The following is an 18,092-nucleotide window of genomic DNA, read 5'->3' as shown; positions in this document are numbered from 1 at the left end:
AATCAAAATACACTTGTACTACTTCACTTTTATTTGCCTCTCCTCATATCCATAATTATATCTTTGGAGGAAATTCTTCCTTCTGGGGCTGTTATTTGTATTCTGGAGGACACCTTTTTAGAAGGTAAGGAGTGCTGAGATGGTGAAATGGGTATTTCCACTGGTCATCCCTACAGAGAACAGGCAATACAGGAAGGTGAATTACCCTGTGAAAGGACCTGTCACTTTCCTTCATGCCCTTGAATACACTATGGGTCTCATTCACTACACATATATCAAACCCTCTTATCACATCCTTGTCTCTTTCTTCATAAATTGATGTTAGACACAAGAGTAATTAAACATGAGAAAATATGAAATGAAAATCGTACCTGCAACACTTGGTAGATTGCATAAAATTACTTACAAATAATAATTTAAAAGTATTCGTCTGGTCTCCCAAAATGTAGAACCATCAAAATAGACCATTTTATTGGAAATTATACTTTCTCTATCACTTCTATTTTACTCTTAAAAGTTGAAGACACTCTTCATATATTATGCTTTTTGTAAGCTTTGTTGTAGTTATTCTTTTCAGCTCTTTGTTCATAAGATAACTCTGAATTGCAGAGGAAAATTTCTTTCTCTTCTCCAGTACTAAAGAGTAAGGGCAGCAAGAAATTATCATTTTTTTATGCTTTAGGCCAGATGCCAAAGAAATTTTCTTTGGAGCCAGCTGCCTAAATCCTGAGGGAGCCAGATCACTAAAATACCTCTCAGCATGAAATGTAGCAACCTGTCCCCTGGGCCACTGCGGACACAGGTGCCTCCCGCTCCTTCAGCCCTCAGACTCTGCTCTCTGCTCATGAGCAGGGTCTCCAGTGCTGCCACAGCCATATGTCTGTCTGTCTGTCTGTCAGGAGCTGCACACAAGGGGGGACAGAGCAGCCCTGTCTCTCTAGAGAGGCTCAGGGCAACCAGGGATCCTGAGGATGCCAGCAATCCAAGTCCCAGTCCCAGCACTGTCTGTTCAGCAGCCAAAGTGTCTTGGGCTGTGCAGCTCAATCAATGTGGAACAGCCCCAGTGCTCCTCAGGGACAACCCTGAGCTGCTCAGTTAGCCACAGGAAGATCTGCCTTGGATGGAAATGCTGTCATCAGGAGCATTTGCAGTAGTACACCATAAAGAGAAGATGCACCTGAATGGAAGACTCAGCCTAACTTTACTCTAGGAAATGGAATGAGGAAAGGACATGAAGTGGAAGATGGATTAATATAATTTTTCTGATTTGTTCATTCTCTGTAAAGCAAACAGTCAAAAATATAATATAAACATAATTTCATTGAAAATTTCTCTCCATATAGGCATCACAGGCAACAAAATAGACTAAACCAAAAGGAAAGTTACTTTTTTTTTTTTTTTTTCGATTGGTAAGAAACTAGAAGTAATTGTCATGGTTTGACGCTGGTCCAATGCCAGTGGACCCATGAAAATATATTTTCCCTAGTTTCTGCTGTGAGATGTGACCAGGATTAGAGCAAAGCAGGCTCCAACTTAGGAATGAAGAAAAAAAACTTTATTACCCTACAACTGTATGTAAAAAGAATCACGTACAGAACTGAGAATGAAAACATTCCAAAAACCTTCCTCCTCCCCCCACCAAATTTTCAGTACATCATAGTAGGACAAAACCTTGGATTCTCAATTCAGCTACCACCCCTCAGGTAACCAACTCTCCGTCCATCATGTCCCTTCAGATAATCAATTCTCAGATCATCAAAAGAGAGAAGTCCCACTTTTACCATAGGCTTCCCCAGGAAAAACAGTTGAAACCTTGTGTGTTTCCATGTCACATGTGGAAACACCACCCAGAGAACATTTGCCATTGTGACCTCTTCCTTCCCTGTACAGGCTCTCACCACTGCCCATGGACCAGAGCTGCTTCTAGGGTTCCCCTTTTAAGGATGCTTTGCCGAGTTCCAAAAAGAGCACGGTCTCTCACTTGTGGGACACCTGTCCCCCCCAAATTCACTCCCTGGGGCTGAGTGGTCTCAAGAACAGAGATCTTCTTCTTCACTGAAGATCGAGGGCACCCCCACCACCCTCCTCACCCATCATCTCTGTTCACGCACTGCTTTACATAACATCACTGCATTCTCTTGGCTCCTAGCCATTGCCTCGCCCTAAATGCAGTCTCTGTGTCACAGGAAAAACAAAATGATTCTGTCCATGGCTGTACAAGAAAAGTCCAGCCAAAGGCCACTCCATCATCTCCTCCCACGTAGGATTCTTCTCAACTTCTCTTGGACATCTTTCACTTGCACAAACTTGCATCACACTGGCCCATTTCCTCCTATTTCATCTCTATCTCTCTTCTCATTCAGCTCCAGGAGGATCAGCATTTGTAAGGTTTCCATCATCCAAGAAAAGGGTTAAAATCTCGGGCTCTGCCTGCCCAGAACTCCCGCGCTGCCCTGCTGGGCACCTTCTCTCGCTGCACCCGCGCTGCACCCCCGCTTCTCCTTCGGCCATGCTGCCAGCACATGATATCCAATTTCAAGGTGGCACAGGCACAGGCACAGGCGCTCTCTCCCTCTCTCTCTCTCTCTGGGGGGGCCTCCACCCTCCCATCCTGCAGGGGCCTTCACTTCCCCTCTCTGTCCAAGGCCCTGCCTCACACGGCCGCATGGCTTCCCCTCACCCACCCAGCCCGCAGCCGCATCCGGGCAGGGGGGCTCTGACCTCTTTCACCAACCGGAACCAAGAGAGCTTCCCCCTCTGAGATCTCTGCTTTTAACCCCCTGTGTTATCAGAGACTTATCCATGTCCTCAGTGGCCACACCAGGTGGCAATATTAAAATCTGAGCTCCTATTGGTTTGACCACAGCATCCCAAAAAACTCACTTCCTTCACACTAGGACACTAAAAACTCTGAGAACTCTGTTATTGTGTCAGTCAATTATGTCTTACCTTCAAAACAGGTTCCCAAGTGTCACAGACCTCATAGGCTGACCACAGAGAGAACCTTCTGAAAAGTCTTCAGGAAGATGTTCGGACAGTGCAGCAGCACCTTGGAGCTGGCCAGAGCATGCTGGACTCTTTCTCAAGGTACTGTTGGCTTTTCCCTTCCTGAAAATGCGGCCCTTCGTAGTTTGTGGCTGCTGATGTGGAGGATTTCTCCCATAGAGGATGAGGTTCCTTTCTCTCCTTCAGAGGAGAAACTTATTACCTTCTGGCAAAAAATGAGATGAAGAGGATGGAATTCTCCTGTTGGAGACAGATTTCTAGGTTTTTTCGATGGGCAAAGCTTTTTGGGTTCTTTACGAATGTGCTATATGCCTTCGATATTTTTGTATGGAGTGCATGGATTCCATTTTCAAATTGGTTTTGGACCGTGGGTTTGGTTACCCTGGGATCTATCCAGCATTCAGAATGCTCCTTCCAATTTTGAAACGGAGAGCAGCTGTTTTTCCCTGGATTGCTAACTGCAAGGGGCAAGCTCCATTTCCCAATTCAGCGGGAGAAGACCCTTTGGAGGAAGATGAATTGCTGCTTTCCAGCCCCCCTGCATCCAGGCGGGGGGGGCAAAGTTTCGCCAGCAGCCGAAGAAGATTTTTTTACTGCGTCTTCGGAGCATGCTCCGATGGAGCCATTCCTTCCTCCCACTTCTCTCTCTCCGGGGGGATGGGAGTGGGCTGCACCGCCCCGGGCAGCCCGGCAGGCCCCGCCCCGGCCAGCGCCGCAAGCGCCTCCCAGACCCGCCCCGGGGCCGCCTCCCCTGGCGGTCCCACCCGCCCCTCCGCGGGCTTTCCCGCCTGCGCCTAAGAGCTCGGAAACACTGCTCCCTGCAGCTGAGCTACTGTTGGTAGGCGACAGCGATTCTCCGCTGCCGCTCCCCCCTGCTGTTCCGCCGCTGCCCGTGTTGGCTCCGCCGCCTCCCGTGCACACTCCGCCGGCTTCTGCAACTGCATCTCCACAGCTGACCCCAGAGCCAGGGGCAGAAGACACTGCCGACCCCGAGTCGTGCCCGCCGCCCTCTCCCACAGAGGCAGAGAAGCCTGCGGTCCCACCGCTCCCGGCAGCAGCTGTCGCGGCAGCTCCTGCACCCAGCACGATTTCCCCCCCGAGTTTTTCTGGTTGTCCCGGGGCTGTCCCTGCGGAGGGAGCTGCGACAGGGGAAGAGGGCGTCACCGCTCCTTCTGAGGAGCCGGAATGGCCCGACAGCTGGGGGCGGGGGCAGCATCTGCCGGCGTTCAAGATCAGCATTCTTGGCTGGTTGGGGGGTGTTTGGTCAGTTGCTGCCCCATGGAGGTTGCCATCTCTGCCGCCCCTTGCGTGCCCCAGCAGCGAGGGGCAGGTGGGTTCTGCCGAAAGTTCTGCCTTTGGTCCCCAGCCCAGTGGGGGTGGTGCCGTGAGGCAGATGGGAGACAGACCTGTTGCTATTGCATTGCAGAGGCAGAGGGCATAGCTGGAAGAGATCATGGGTTGTTTGCTGTGGGGAAGAAACATTCCTAGACCCGAGATGAGGGCGCTTGGGACTGCTTCTATTTCCCTGCTGCTGGCATGCCTTGGTGGTTTAGGGGAAAAGAAGCGTCTCACAGCCCGTTCTGCCATTGTACTGGCAGCAGGGTGCAGGCCTGTGGGAATGCAGAGCCTGCCTCGTGGGTTTGGCCTGGGCTGTTGGGCCCAGGTCCCTGGGCCAGGGCCACCTCCTGGCCATGGCTTTGGGGGTTTTGCTTTCCCCTTCTGGTCCTGGCCTGCCTTTTTGTGGGCCAGATCTGGGGTTTCTGGTCCGTCCATATGGGCCAGGGTCCCCCAGGGCCTTTCTCTGGCTGCTCTGCTCTGCTGCTCTTTGTGATCACAAAAAACAAAACAAAACAAAACAAAAAAAAAAAAAAAAAAAAAAAAGACAGTTGAATAGCTGGCAGCAGCTCTGAAGCATTGAAAGGCCAAAAATTACCTTCAGCCCAAAGTGTTCAATAAAGGGCTGTGGCCAAGACATTCCAGAAGTTGTCTCAAAATTGTTTGAAATTGTTTGATGACTGTCAGTGGCTTTTGATAACTATTGATGGACTTTTCTGCAGCAAGCCTGTTTCAGGACCAAAAAGGACTTTCAGATATGCCCAAAAGGAACACCTTCAGTCCATGGACTTTTCCTGAAGCTCAGCTGCTTGGACTGGAATTTTCTTTGCATTGTTTTTGTATTTTCTTATATTGTAAGATTGTTTTAGTGATTTGATAGAATTGTATGTTCTACAGGTGAAGAAATTCCCTGTTCATTTCACACCAGCACTTTATTGAGATTTGAATTGGCAGCAGATAACCTGTCAAGTGTTTGTTCTTTCCTCTGCATGTGGACAGCAGAGAAAATTACAAACACTTTTCTTTTTAATTTAATAGAACTTAAAAGGTGAAATGTCACAGACATCTTTTGTGAAAAATCCTTTCTTTAGGATTTTTCTCCCTTCTGAGAAGCTATGGCCTCAGCAACAAATGTAAACAATGGTTATCTGCTGCTATGGAATGTAACAGGTGGATCCATGATTGGTGTCCTGTGGATGTTTGGATTTATTGACTACTCACAGCAGAGCTGTTCTCGCTTTCTGCCGGGACACAGACCTTTGTTATTCATTCCTTTTCTATTCTTAGCTTAGCTAGCTTCTGAGAACTTTCCTTCTATTCCTATTAGCATAGTAATAATGTAATATATATCATAAAATAATAAATTAAGCCTTCTGAACATGAGGTCAACATTCTCATCTCCTCTCTTCATCCTGAAGACCCTTGCAAGCTCAGTAACACCCAAGTTTTTCTGAATTGATTCTCACACTCATTGGCCTCATCTCTGCTTACTTTTCACTCCCTCAAAATGTCACTCATCCATCAAATTTCCTTGTCTACATTCATTTTGGCTTGCTTGCCTTTTCCATTTTCCATTCTTCCACCTCTTTACCCCCCTGAATGCAAGGGCCCACTGAGTATCTCTAATGGAGCAAAAGCACATGAGGTGTTACTGCTCTGAATAGCTCTGTCCTTCAGAGTGAGATTGTTGAGGGCACAAAGGGAATGAATTCAATCCTTGGATGACACAGGAGAGGATAAAAATGCAGAAACAGGTCATGGTCGGTTTTCAACCAGATCAGCAAGACCAGAATAATATCTGAGCCTTTTTTTTCTGGCACTGTCATCATGTTAGTCCTTGCTAAGTGATTCTTCTGGTGTTTTTATGCCAGTTGCTGCCTGACTGATTTACCCCGCCCATCAAGTACTCACTACTTTGGCTTCCCTTTTCTAAACACGGTTTTACATTTACATTTACCAAATTTTGTATTCTCTCATCTTCTCAATGTGTAATATTTCAAATTGTTTTGCCATTTTTCTTATGTCCTAGAGTGACGTTAAGATGCTTGTATCCCCATTCGTGTGTTCTGTTAATGCTGAATATTATGTCTGTACCCTTAAGACTGGCTCTGAAGAGCGAAAGTTTTGTTTGGTTTTTCTTATCAGCCTGACTGGGACACAGAGACTGCAGCTTTTGTTTTTTCTGCTTTTGCTTTTTGCTTCGCTCTCTCTCTTGCTTGCTTCTGCTTCGCTTCTGCTTGCTTCTGCTTTTGCTTATTAGCTGTTTTAGCTGAACAGTCCAATTTCTTCCTGGACTGTTTCTCCTTTCCTTCTTTTTCCGACCATCTGGAACCTGCTCCGGACTGGGACCTGGGAACACCGAGAGTTTACACCTTATGGCTGCAGCAGCTGCCCCAGCACCGGAGGGACTGAGAACAGAGGGACCACCCCCGACAGAGACTTTCTGAATTTGTCATCTTTTTTCAGAGTGGTGTCATCCAGTATTGTTCATTTTGTGTGCTGGGGGATGCTGTGCCTGTTAAATACACAGGTTCTTTCCACTTCTCTCTGAGGAATTTTTCCCGAACCGGTTGGGGGGAGGGGCTGTGTAGGTTTGCTTTTGGGAAAGGCCCTCCTTTGGAAATTCTCTACCAAATTTGCCCTGAACTAGGACAAAATCTTAGTACTTTCAGCCCTCTATTCTGATCCCCAGACTTTACAAGTCACTCATTTATGATACAGTGTATGATATTAGTCTGCCCACCAGTGTTAAAAACAAGTTTGAATGGGATCAGAACTCACCACTAAAGGAGATTGCTTTAATTGCCCTCCCAGTTCTGCTCTCAACCAGTATATGCAGTGTGACCATAAGCAAACTATTGCAACCAAGTTCATCATATCCATGGGAACAAGTGGATATTCCTGAAAGTATTGCTGCTGCTGTCATTGCTTCTGAATGCCTTGTATTGCTGTGGCATGAATTTCTAAGTCTACTCCCAGTACTATCATTTTTATAACCACATATGTACATTACCGTCTCCACAACAATTTATGTCGTTTTAGTCACATAATTTCAGGCCCCCCAATGCTGTCATCTCTTGTATTTTCTCTCAATGGCTTATTCAAGAGGTAAGTTATCTTAAGGAGAATCACCAAATTCTTAACTATAATTTTTATATACTCTTTAATTTTCTTCAAAATGTTCCATGGTTGGGTGCTTTGTCATTTTTGCTACTACATTTCTATGATCAAGTTAAGGAGACGGTTATATTGTGATTCTTCCATCTCAAGTTTTCAATCACTGCTGTTATGTATATTCTCCTCCAGGAATCTGGTACCTTTCTGCTTGCTTACAGATAACTTGTAGTTGTTCAAAGATGCCTTGCCATGGGATTATCTGCTGCTCTGCTTTTGAGTTTATTAATTTCTTTTCTAAATATTCTAAGTATTCCATTTTTTTCTAGCATTCCAATTTCTTTCCAAACCTCTGCATGTCCACTTATGTCCAAGAAGAATCAACCAGGTTTTGAAGAATTAAACAAAAAGTCTTTGAATATTTCATTATTTCCAACTCTTTTATTTTTACACCTTTTCTCCTCAGTTGAGGGATCTATAAGTTGGCTGGGGTTACTCCAGATTTTAATTCAACTATACTTACAGTATCTTATTTTGCATTATGTTTCCAGAACAGGTCCCTGGAAAAATCTGAAATACTCTGTCTAGAGCGGCAAATCCCAATGTCAGTACAAGAGATCTGGGTAGAGCAATGTCTCACACCATCACTCTTGAGAACACCACTGTCTCAGTGGAGGCATTTTCAAGAATGACACAAAGAAAACAGAGGGGTTCCAAGGGAAGACCACAAAGCTGAGACACTTCAAGGTCAACCTCAACACAGTTTCCAGTGCTTAAAGGGCGGCAACAAAGAGGATAAAGGCTCACTACCAGACATCACATGGAGAAGAAAGGAGGCAGTGAGGTCAAGTTTCAATAGGGGATGTTTAATCTTAATAAATGAAGTAAGTTCTTTACAGCAAGAACAACCATTTGCTGGAACAATGCCTACAGAAATGAGGTAGAATGCTCATCACTGGAGGTTTTCAAGACATGATATCTAGATAGAATCTCATCCAGGCTCCCTTTCCCATGGAAGGTTGTACCAGATGATTTTTCAAGGTCTCTTCCAACCCGAGCTGCTGTGTGATCCTATAGAAAGGAGTGCTTCCAAGTGAATCTTGCCTGTTAATTCAGTCCATAATCTGAATTCCATCTTGGTATTTTACATTCAGAGAGATGAGGAGCCTTAAAAATGCGGATCCATATTCCTCTTCATTCAGCTTTCTCCAGCTTTGATTTATTTTGTGCTGAATTCATGGAGGATCTCCTTTGATATTAGACTTCTGTTATATCTCTATTTTGGCTAGTGACTTTTTCTGTGAGGATGTTGACTAATTGGAAACATTTTTGAATAAAAAACAATCTGCATACTAAATAATTAGTAATCATCTATAAAGACAGAATGTGTCTAGAAAGAAAAGAGGCATTTTCTTCCAGGTGATACATTGAACAAGGCTGTTTAGTTTTTGTAAATATAGTTAGTTGCCATCTTCTTCAGCAAATGAGTGTAGCCTGAAGTCTCACACTAAAACAAAAGGCTCGTCACTGTCACTGTAAAGGCTGCTGCAATGATTCCTACATTAAATCTAAGATACTTGGATCCTTTGATCTAGGTTTCCAGTGTATAGAATTCAGATGGTCTGAGTCTGCCTTGCAGAGTTCTTATTATAATCACATTTCATTTCTCTTCAGGCTTTGCAGTACAAGTCATACTTCAACTTTTTCCCAAGTTTCGTTCCTGCTATATGTTCTTCAAATGCTCTGTCCATTTTCTCATTCTGATCTTCAGTGAAAAGATTCTTCCAGTCACTTACACCACCTTCAAAGAAGAAGGAACAAACTCTAGAAAACCAAGACATTTCATTTTTTGTTCTATAGAACAGTCATTTTTATTGCATTGCACACAAAATCATATTTATCCATTTTCCAGATGGAGCATTTTTTTACCAATATAATTTCATGCAATCAGTGGACTTACATATATATGTGAATCACCTTTGCTAAAATGCAAAGGAACACACTGCACTCTAGGACACCATTTTCAAACAGGCAGCCTAAAATTCTATTTCCCTCCATCTCTCTCCTCTAGTCAGCTATGAATAGTGAAGTGGAAGATCATGAAGAATTAATTAAGAATCACCTTCCAGGAGGCAGAGCTGCTCCTTTGGGAGCTTCAGTTTTTGTCCTATTATTGCTTTAATAACTGGGTAAAAACTGAAATATAAAATGCAGAAATATATTCTGACAGGCAGGATGCTCTTCTCATGTCCATGTCCCCCACACTGCACTGCAAAGGTTACTCCCTTCCCTTCCCTCTCTTGTGTGTGTCCTCCTGGATTCTTGCTAGCTTGGCTTACTTCTAATGTGTAAGAGTGATCAGGAATTTGGCAGTGCCCATCTCAGAAGATTCCCATGCTCTCCTACAAAGTGTGGTCACTCCACTCAGGCTGAGTTTGGCCCAGTGCTGCCAGCTCCAAAGGCTGGGCACTTGGTGATCCAGGCACAGAGGTGGAGAGGAATTCAGACACATGACAGGTCCTCCTTCCTGCCAGCCACCTGTGAGCAGCCAGGAATGGCTCTGCTGTGAGAGCCTTGCTGTGCATCTTCCTCACCAGTTCTCCTTGGATAGTCTTCTCAAGCAAAGCAGTGATCCCCTGCTTGACACTACCTTACAATTCTAATGTGAGGAAGGAACCTCACATTAGAATTGTAAGGTACAGGAAAAGGAACCAAAGGATGACCCAAGTCCTTGAGAGTGGCACATTTCTACCTCTGAGCCCCTTGGAGCTTCCTACCTTTGCGAAAGAGAATATTGCCAGCTGAACCATGGGTCTTGTCTGAGTTTTTCTTCATGGACTGGAAGCTGCTCCTGTCTAGTACCAAATGGAGCTGGTCCTCATTCAGGGGAATTCCAAAAAACGTGGCTATGTTTTTCACACGCAGGGCAGGATTCTGGAAAGAGGAAGGTAACATATGGCATGACTTTCAAACAAATGACTCTGCTTTCCAAGGTGTTTGCACTTCCCTGTATCTCTCTGCTGGCTGCATACATAGGGTATTCACAGAGTTCTCTAGGACTAGAGTGGGTCATAATGTTTCTCTTCTCCTTAAATATTTTGGAAGAGACATGAGCTGCCTTTCTATAGATTACAAAATATTATATATGATTTACAGTTGTGTAAAATATACCCTGCTGAAAACACAAGAGCTCCTTCCCAAAGGTGGATTACTGTTGCTTTTGGTTTGAAATTATTTGGGCTTACATTACAGAATTCACAGAATGACTGGGTTTGAAGACACGTTAGAGATCATCGAGTCCAACTCATGCTCTAACACCTCAACTAAACCACGGTATTGAATGCCATATGCAGACTTACAGATAAATGAAAAAGAATCATTTTCACAAGCAAAATTTTAAGAGAAAAATTTAAATTTTAAATTTGAATTTCACCACTTCTTCCCTTAAAACAGATTCTTAAAACTTGAATCTGTCTTACACACCTTGGATACCCTGCATCTGTAATGGTGTATTGATTCAGGAAAAAAATGTCCCTTCAAGTATAAAGTATTTGTAACTATTGATAACCTTACCTCTTTCATCTCTTCATAAGTTATTGTCATAATATTTTCTTTGTCAGCATATTTGTTCCATTCAGAGAGGTATTCAAAATAGCATCCCCAGGCCACTAAATAAAACAAAATGCATCTAAGATAAAGCATAAATTATGATTATGCAAGATTTGCTCATTAAGTTTAGTCAGGAAAGGGTGTTATTAATCATGTCTATGGCAGAGTTTACACCGTTTGGTGGGAATTGTAGGTTGTGCTCGAGACTCAGGCATAAGATATTATTTGTAAGTCAGAAAAATAAAACTTGGTTGTATTTCAAGATAGCTTTGAGTTCACCAAAAAAGTTATCATCTTGCCAACCATCTTGTAAGACTGCCTTAATCCAGTCTAAAACCTTGTTGAACACCCCTTTCTGCTGATCATGTGGTACCCAAAATTCATAACTATAAACCAGTGCTATCACCTTTTCTCTTTTTTAATCCATTAGAATTCGTCCCCTTTTTAGTGCACTAGACTTAGTCCAAGTAATTCCTTTAATCCAATTTGCCATTGAGATGATTATATATCACCATGGGCACATGATGTTGGATATGGGAGAGCAAGAGGTCAAGGGAACCGAAGATAGAGATAAGGAAGAACTGCCTCTTCCAGGAAAAATACCAGTTTGTACAAATTTTAAAATCCTGTAGAAGTGCACTTTTAAAGAATATTTATCCTCAAGCAGTAAGAAAGGATGGAAAATTTCTAATTCTCTGTCATTAATCTCTGGTTTGTACTGTAAACGAAAAATTCCTAGAGAAGCTGATTTACCAAAGAACAAAGGTTTTTACACAACAAGAAATCATTGTACAATTGAAACAGACAAAAAAATATACTTTACTTTTCTTTGTCATGAAATCTGTGAAGAAATCATCCCAGGTCTCATAGGAGGGAAGAAGTGCCAAACCATTGGAATAATGGTAATAAGATGTAGCAACATCTTTTGGATTACGAATCAGTAAAAATATCTAGAGAAAAATTGAATTAATTATTTATAGAGAAAGACAGAGCAGACTACAGCATAAAAAAAGAAATAACAATAATATACTTTATAATTGCAGTTGGGGATTTCTGCTACCTTGTGTGCTCTTTGCAGAAGTAGCAATTTCATTCCCAATTCAGAAGGTGCCGTATTTACTTTGTTACCATAAGAAGATGGTTGCCTAGAATTACTATCTTTTACAGATAAACCAAATCATTTATGCAGCATCTAGGTATCTTTTTCTCAATACAAGCATAGCTCATCATTTAAGTGGCAGGGAAAATTCACAAAAATATAAATTCTCATGGAAATTTGACACATTGAAGCCCTCACTTGCAACAATGCCATAAAATTCCTCCCACAGGAAATCCCGTCAAAATCCATGTTGCCTCTGGAGGATTTGTTCAAACCCTGTAACTCTCTTGTGGAAACTGTCACAAAGAAGCCAATAAGGGCAAAGTGTGGTTAGGTGAGGTGAATGGCAATTCTTAAACATATAGAGCCTTAAAGATGTAGAAATGGCCAGGCTTAACGCATAAGTAAAAAAGAATGATTCTGAAAATTGGCAAGTACTACACTGGCTCTTTAAAAAAAATAAGAAATTTCGTTAATTGTTTGCTTTAATACATTAAAATCAGCACTCACCTTGGCATTGCTTTGGAAGATAGATTTGGGAAGATTTTCAGGACGGAGATGAGTAACCATAAATCTTGGAGAAGGTAATTTGGTCATTCTCTTGATGAATTGGATGAGGGAAAGTGGACAGTTCAGTTAGTACAAATATTCTTTTCATTAACCTATGCTAAAATGTGGCCTTGAAAAACTTATGTACAATTATTGGCTGATTGAAGTGGTTTTTTGGGTTTTTAGTGAGTGTTTTCCTGGGATATTAGTGGGCTACTCTGAGTAGCTCTAATGTTCAAAATCCCATGAGCAATTGGAAGAAGGACTATCCATTGCTAGTTCTCTTCAGTGATAATTCTCTTCTGTTCTGTTATACAAAGGATCAAATATAGAGGTGAGGTACAGATTAGCAACCCAGGAATGCTGAGGCATCTCTTAAGACTCAGACAAGGGGTGAGGAGGAAGAGCTAGTAAAAGAGACAAATGCTAATATTACATGATTTGACACTTCCTGAAGCTCTTCTTAAATACAAAAGATGCTGTGTTGAATTTCTAAAGTTCTTATGTATCTCATGGGTATTTGCTTCTTTCAGTTCCAATGAAGTGTTTATTTATTTGTATGTGTTCAGTATTTGACAGTCCAGGGTAAATTACTCCTGACCAGATGCCACATAAATAGAAATGGTAAATATCTCATCAAACAATGGAATAGTTCATATATCATATATTCAGTATTTGAAGCACATAATGTTGATCTTTTCCATACATATTCTGTTCCCACCTCATATTTCCCAGCATCTCCAACTTCAAGGTAGGGGAATTCTGCTGGTTCTTCAGCATTCACACTGCTTTCACTACCTGGTGTTTTCTTTTGAGATATGGCTATCAGGTCAGTTAAGATTTGACTTAGCCAGTTTGTGCCTGAAAGTAGAAAAGCATAGAAGTGGTTGTAAAACTTTTAGAATGGACAGAAATGGATTTACCAGGGAAGTCAAGAGGTGCTAGTACTACCAGGTGAGTTGCCTGCTCTCCTTTCATGTCATACAATCACAGCTGACTGTCTGGTCAACCACCACCCAGGATCCTACCTTTGCTCCTCATAAGGACATATTTCTCCAACTTGAACACTTCAGTACACCATAAAGTAATTTGTATACTGTAAACTGACTAATCAGGGAGAAGAACCATTGACATTCAACTAGGAAAACCTGCATGTAATAAATTTTGTTGTGACAAATGTAAAGGAGACTGGGGTGGTAAACTTGTACTTAAAAAACCTAATGTATTAAGTGTTTTCTGGTGAGCTGGACATATCTTTGTAAGAAGGATTGATCACAGTACTTCAATATTGGAGCAAAGCTAGATGAAAAAATTGTGCACAAATTTTCTTTAGCAGCCAGAAAATTTTCTCTGAAGTGACATTTCCTAGACACACTTATTATCTTTTTCTTCAAAAGATAACAAAGAGCCTGCATATATCTCCCATCTCTGATTTACCATGTCCTGATTTCTGGACGCTGGATGCCTACATCTTTCTCACTTGCAATCTTATCTAGTGCATTCCAGTGCATAACATTTCTTCAAAAAGAAAATACAATGAAATAGCAAAAACTTTACAATCCTCTCAGCTGTGACTATCCACTGTAAAGCAGTGTGAACCAATTGCTGTAAGAGAGAAACAGCAAGATTAAAGCATATATGAGGCAGATCTGATCCAAACCTTTGGCTTTTATGTGGACCAATGCTTTGAGGCCCATTGAGAAAATACGTAGGGTAAACTTGCAACCCTAGGAAAGATGTCCTCTTGATTTTCCTTAAATAATACTTAAAAAACAATGTAATCACTTCAAGGACTACAAAAATGTTTTTGTAAGCTATTTTGTGACACCACTTTAAACTAAAGAATATTGAAGGTACCATTTGAAGGTACCGAAGGCTCCATTGTCAAAACATAAAGCTCTTAACTTTACAAACATACATGTGGGAGCAGATTGCATAATATCAGGAGATCTAGTTACCTCTGGTGTATAAAACTGTGTTTTGATTCTCTCCAATTTGTGCATTTAACTTCATAACTATGAAAAGTAAAATCAACAAAAACCATTTGATGCTATAGAAAAGAAAATCAGAATGTTTTACACAGTCTAATGGAAAATTTCCCATATCAAATATTCAGGATTCATTTATTGTGCTTTTTGAGAATGAAATCCGTTTTACAAAATTTTGTGAACATTCTAAATGGAATTATTTAGCATAATATATGTATCATATCTTATATATTGCATATAGTTAGCATAAACCTTGTGACTTGCTATTGCAGGAACTTGTTTATAAAAAGAATTAAAATATATTCACCGGATTTAGGGTATCCTGCCAAAATTACATCATCCCTTCTGGCTTCAAAGGACTCCAAGGCTTTGAAACTTTCAGGACTGCAAACAGTGGTAGGGTAGAGAATTCCCTTGTAAGAAAAGAGCAGTTCATCACGACGCATGGAGTTGGCAGCTGCTTCTGCGTTTTCCACAAGACCAACAATTTTTTTCCTTGACTCCTCCATTCTTCTTCTCTCACTCACACACACACAGGCTGATACAGTGTGAAATGCTATGTAGAAAGAAACCCACAGATTCTCCTTTAATAGGTGCTTGGTTCGTTATTCTTCTTTTTTTATTTCTTCACCCTATGTACAATACCTTACCTCTTTCTGAACCTGTAAAGAAATACTCAGCTCCTGTCAAAGACCTTACATAATATGAACCTTTGAAATCAATAGAAGTTGAACATAAACTAACAAGATAAGCAGACAAATGCAATTGCATTCTAGGATAAAGGGGTTAGATAATTTCTAAATATCATGCCTAAAATTCTGTGATTACAACACTGAGTTTATAAACAGAATAGAACAAAATAGAATTACATGAATTGCAGATTGGAATTGAAATGCCATGATCAAAATTCTCAAGGCAGTTCATCTCTTTCCAGTACTTGCTGCTGGGTTTTCCTTTTTTTCTTTATTATATCATTCATCATTCTCACCAAAGCTAGATAAAATGTGTTGGGATTGGGAGAGAAGATGTTCAGTGCGCTAGAGACTGAGCTGAGGACACTCCTGTGAGTGTGGCTGGATGCTCCCGGCTGCTGCAGCCCAGGAGGGCACAGGGGCACAGGCACTCTTGGGCCACTCATCAAGACTGCACTACAGAGGTCTGTTTTCCTGGTGGTTACACAAAAATTACTCATTTCTACATTTCTTTAATGAGCTCAGTCATTGTTTAAAAACTGATAAGTGCTTAGGGAGGTGGTAACAATATAACCTCAGCTACAGTGAGTAGTGTTTATCATGCACTTCACATGATGAGCTGCTGGCTGCAGTGACCCCAGTAAAGGAAATGGCATTAGGTTCAGGTTCAATATTTAAGTCTCTGGCAAACGCATGGATGTGTCACAAAAAATGAGAAAATAGTTCTCCCCCAAAATTTATGCCAAGAATTTACATGCCATTCTTTCTTATCTCCCTCTCTTGACTGCTGCCTGTTGGGCACAGGTAGGAATCAGACCAGCAACTACATACCTGCATGCTTTTGCCATTTGCTCTCCCCAAGGGATTCAAGAGACATCCAGGGCTCTCCCTGGTCCCTGAGCCATAATGCTGTGCCCATGGGATGATCTAGCCCTACATTTTTACATCTACTTTTTCCAGTCCATACAAAATCCTTTGCTTTTCTCTTCACCCCCCTGCTTTCTGTAAAACACTGTCAGCATAGAAAGACTACCTATGTACAGGCATAATCTGAAACCAGTGGATATCACATGGCCTGGTCCATCTGATCAATGACGAGTGCCAAAGGGCACAAAGTTGGCATCACCTGCACCATTTATTTCACTGACATCAGCTAAAAATGGCTGTCCTATGAAGTAGCACTTCTGGTGATTCTTGATGTGCAACTAGCCACCCTAGCAAAGCAAAAAGCATCTTACTGTTCATCCTTATATTCCCTTGGCATTAAATTGTCATAGACTGACAATAAGAAAATGAGTTTACTTGGTATTTTTACATCCTGGCCAAACAAATTATTTGGGAAAAGCCTTCCTAAGGGTGGAAAAAGTGGGAAAATGACATGTAAATTATGAGTGTCACTTTATGCACTAGCATCGTGTTGCAGTAGAGTTTCCAAAATGTGAAAAGTATTCCAGAGGAACCTATTGGGGATTTCCAGTGTATTTTTGCAAGAATGGGCAATCAGGCCAATTATTCCTGGGAAGCATATTTTATCGTCATGAACTAGAAAAAAAAAAGCCAAATCCTATATTTGTGGAGGAAAATCCTATTAGGAGACATAAGTAATGTGGAGGGATTTTGAGGGCAGTCATATTTCTTGATGAAAAAATGTAGCAGGATCAAGATTTCTTAAAGTGAGCCTTTGATACAGACATCGCTCATGACACCTGAGGTGAGAGACAGGAGGAGAAGTGCCTAGCCCCACGCATGTGGTACAAGACCCTCTGAGCCTGCTAAATAGTGAATCCAGAGACTGACAAAGAAGCACCACTTGATTCAAAATTTATAAGAAGCAGCTTTAAAACATATAATGATCAAAAACAGATTAAAATATTTGATTCTCTCCAGATTAATGGTATTTGTAGTTCAAGCCACCACCGTTACTCTGAAGGTATCTGACTTCCCACACTGACAGACCCGATTCTGGAGCTTTGCAGAAGGAGGCTGGAGACATTTCTGTGACAGCTACAGGACACTGCCAGCTGGCCCTTACATAGTGCACAATTCTGCCCATGCAGATCCATTCCCTGTTAAATGAAACAGCTTCAAAGAATGAGAGCTTCAAAACATGTGCTCCCAAGTGCTAAATAAGAAGGGGTATGTTTTTATAATTATTTCTATGATCTGCATTTATCTCAATAAAACTCTGCAGAAGGCTTCCATAAATTAGTCCTTTCAAATAATCTACTTAGTTTTTAAATAGTTCCATTAAAATTGATCTATTCAAGAAAGTGCCTTAAAACTGCTCTGAGTATTCATCTGGAAGGAATTGGCGGAAATGGCGTAAGGAAGTGGCAAAAGGAAGGAAGTGGCAGAAAGAAGTGGCAGAAGGAAGGAAGGAAGTGGCGGAAGGAAGTGGCAGAAGGAAGGAAGGAAGTGGCGGAAGGAAGGAAGGAAGTGGCGGAAGGAAGGAAGTGGCGGAAGGAAGGAAGTGGCGGAAGGAAGTGGCGGAAGGAAGTGGCGGAAGGAAGTGGCGGAAGGAAGGAAGGAAGTGGCGGAAGGAAGGAAGTGGCGGAAGGAAGGAAGGAAGGAAGGAAGGAAGGAAGGAAGGAAGGAAGGAAGGAAGGAAGGAAGGAAGGAAGGAAGGAAGGAAGGAAGGAAGGAAGGAAGGAAGGAAGGAAGGAAGGAAGGAAGGAAGGAAGGAAGGAAGGAAGGAAGGAA

The 18,092-nt window shown here is 42.0% G+C and overlaps 2 protein-coding genes across 2 annotated transcripts; one reads left to right on the top strand and one right to left on the bottom strand.

Moving 5' to 3' along the window:
• The first annotated feature begins 2,130 nt into the window (after window positions 1–2,130).
• On the top strand, window positions 2,131–8,307 carry LOC141728529 (uncharacterized). The gene is made up of 2 exons (XM_074537429.1): window positions 2,131–4,336; window positions 8,007–8,307. Exons 1-2 carry the CDS (start codon window positions 3,521–3,523, stop codon window positions 8,145–8,147), a joined length of 957 nt encoding a protein of 318 aa, XP_074393530.1. The 5' UTR covers window positions 2,131–3,520; the 3' UTR covers window positions 8,148–8,307.
• Window positions 8,308–8,651: 344 nt separating this feature from the next.
• On the bottom strand, window positions 8,652–15,340 carry LOC141728530 (sulfotransferase 6B1-like). Its single transcript, XM_074537433.1, has 7 exons — window positions 15,008–15,340; window positions 13,434–13,573; window positions 12,674–12,763; window positions 11,888–12,014; window positions 11,029–11,123; window positions 10,233–10,389; window positions 8,652–9,256 (listed from the first exon to the last, which is right to left on the bottom strand). The coding sequence occupies exons 1-7, from the start codon at window positions 15,207–15,209 to the stop codon at window positions 9,126–9,128; spliced, it is 942 nt and encodes a 313-aa protein (XP_074393534.1). The 5' UTR covers window positions 15,210–15,340; the 3' UTR covers window positions 8,652–9,125.
• Between the last annotated feature and the right edge of the window lie 2,752 nt (window positions 15,341–18,092).

Source organism: Zonotrichia albicollis, chromosome 3, assembly GCF_047830755.1.
Source record: "Zonotrichia albicollis isolate bZonAlb1 chromosome 3, bZonAlb1.hap1, whole genome shotgun sequence".
In the NCBI taxonomy this organism is placed as follows: domain Eukaryota; kingdom Metazoa; phylum Chordata; class Aves; order Passeriformes; family Passerellidae; genus Zonotrichia; species Zonotrichia albicollis.
The sequence above is the reverse complement of the archived record's forward strand: the minus strand, read 5'-3'. Positions and strand labels throughout refer to the sequence as shown.

Bases quoted from the DNA above. Each gene is read 5' to 3' on its own strand.
- LOC141728530 (XM_074537433.1), bottom strand. From the start codon at position 15,209: ATGGAGGAGTCAAGGAAAAAAATTGTTGGTCTTGTGGAAAACGCAGAA. The intron at 12,015-12,673 runs GTGAGTGCTGAT...ATTTTTCTCTAG, and splicing joins TCTTCCAAAGCAATGCCAAG to ATATTTTTACTGATTCGTAA. The intron at 9,257-10,232 runs GTAGGAAGCTCC...TCTTCTTTGAAG, and splicing joins CAATATTCTCTTTCGCAAAG to GTGGTGTAAGTGACTGGAAG.
- LOC141728529 (XM_074537429.1), top strand. From the start codon at position 3,521: ATGAATTGCTGCTTTCCAGCCCCCCTGCATCCAGGCGGGGGGGGCAAA. The intron at 4,337-8,006 runs GTGGGTTCTGCC...TTATGTTTCCAG, and splicing joins GCCCCAGCAGCGAGGGGCAG to AACAGGTCCCTGGAAAAATC.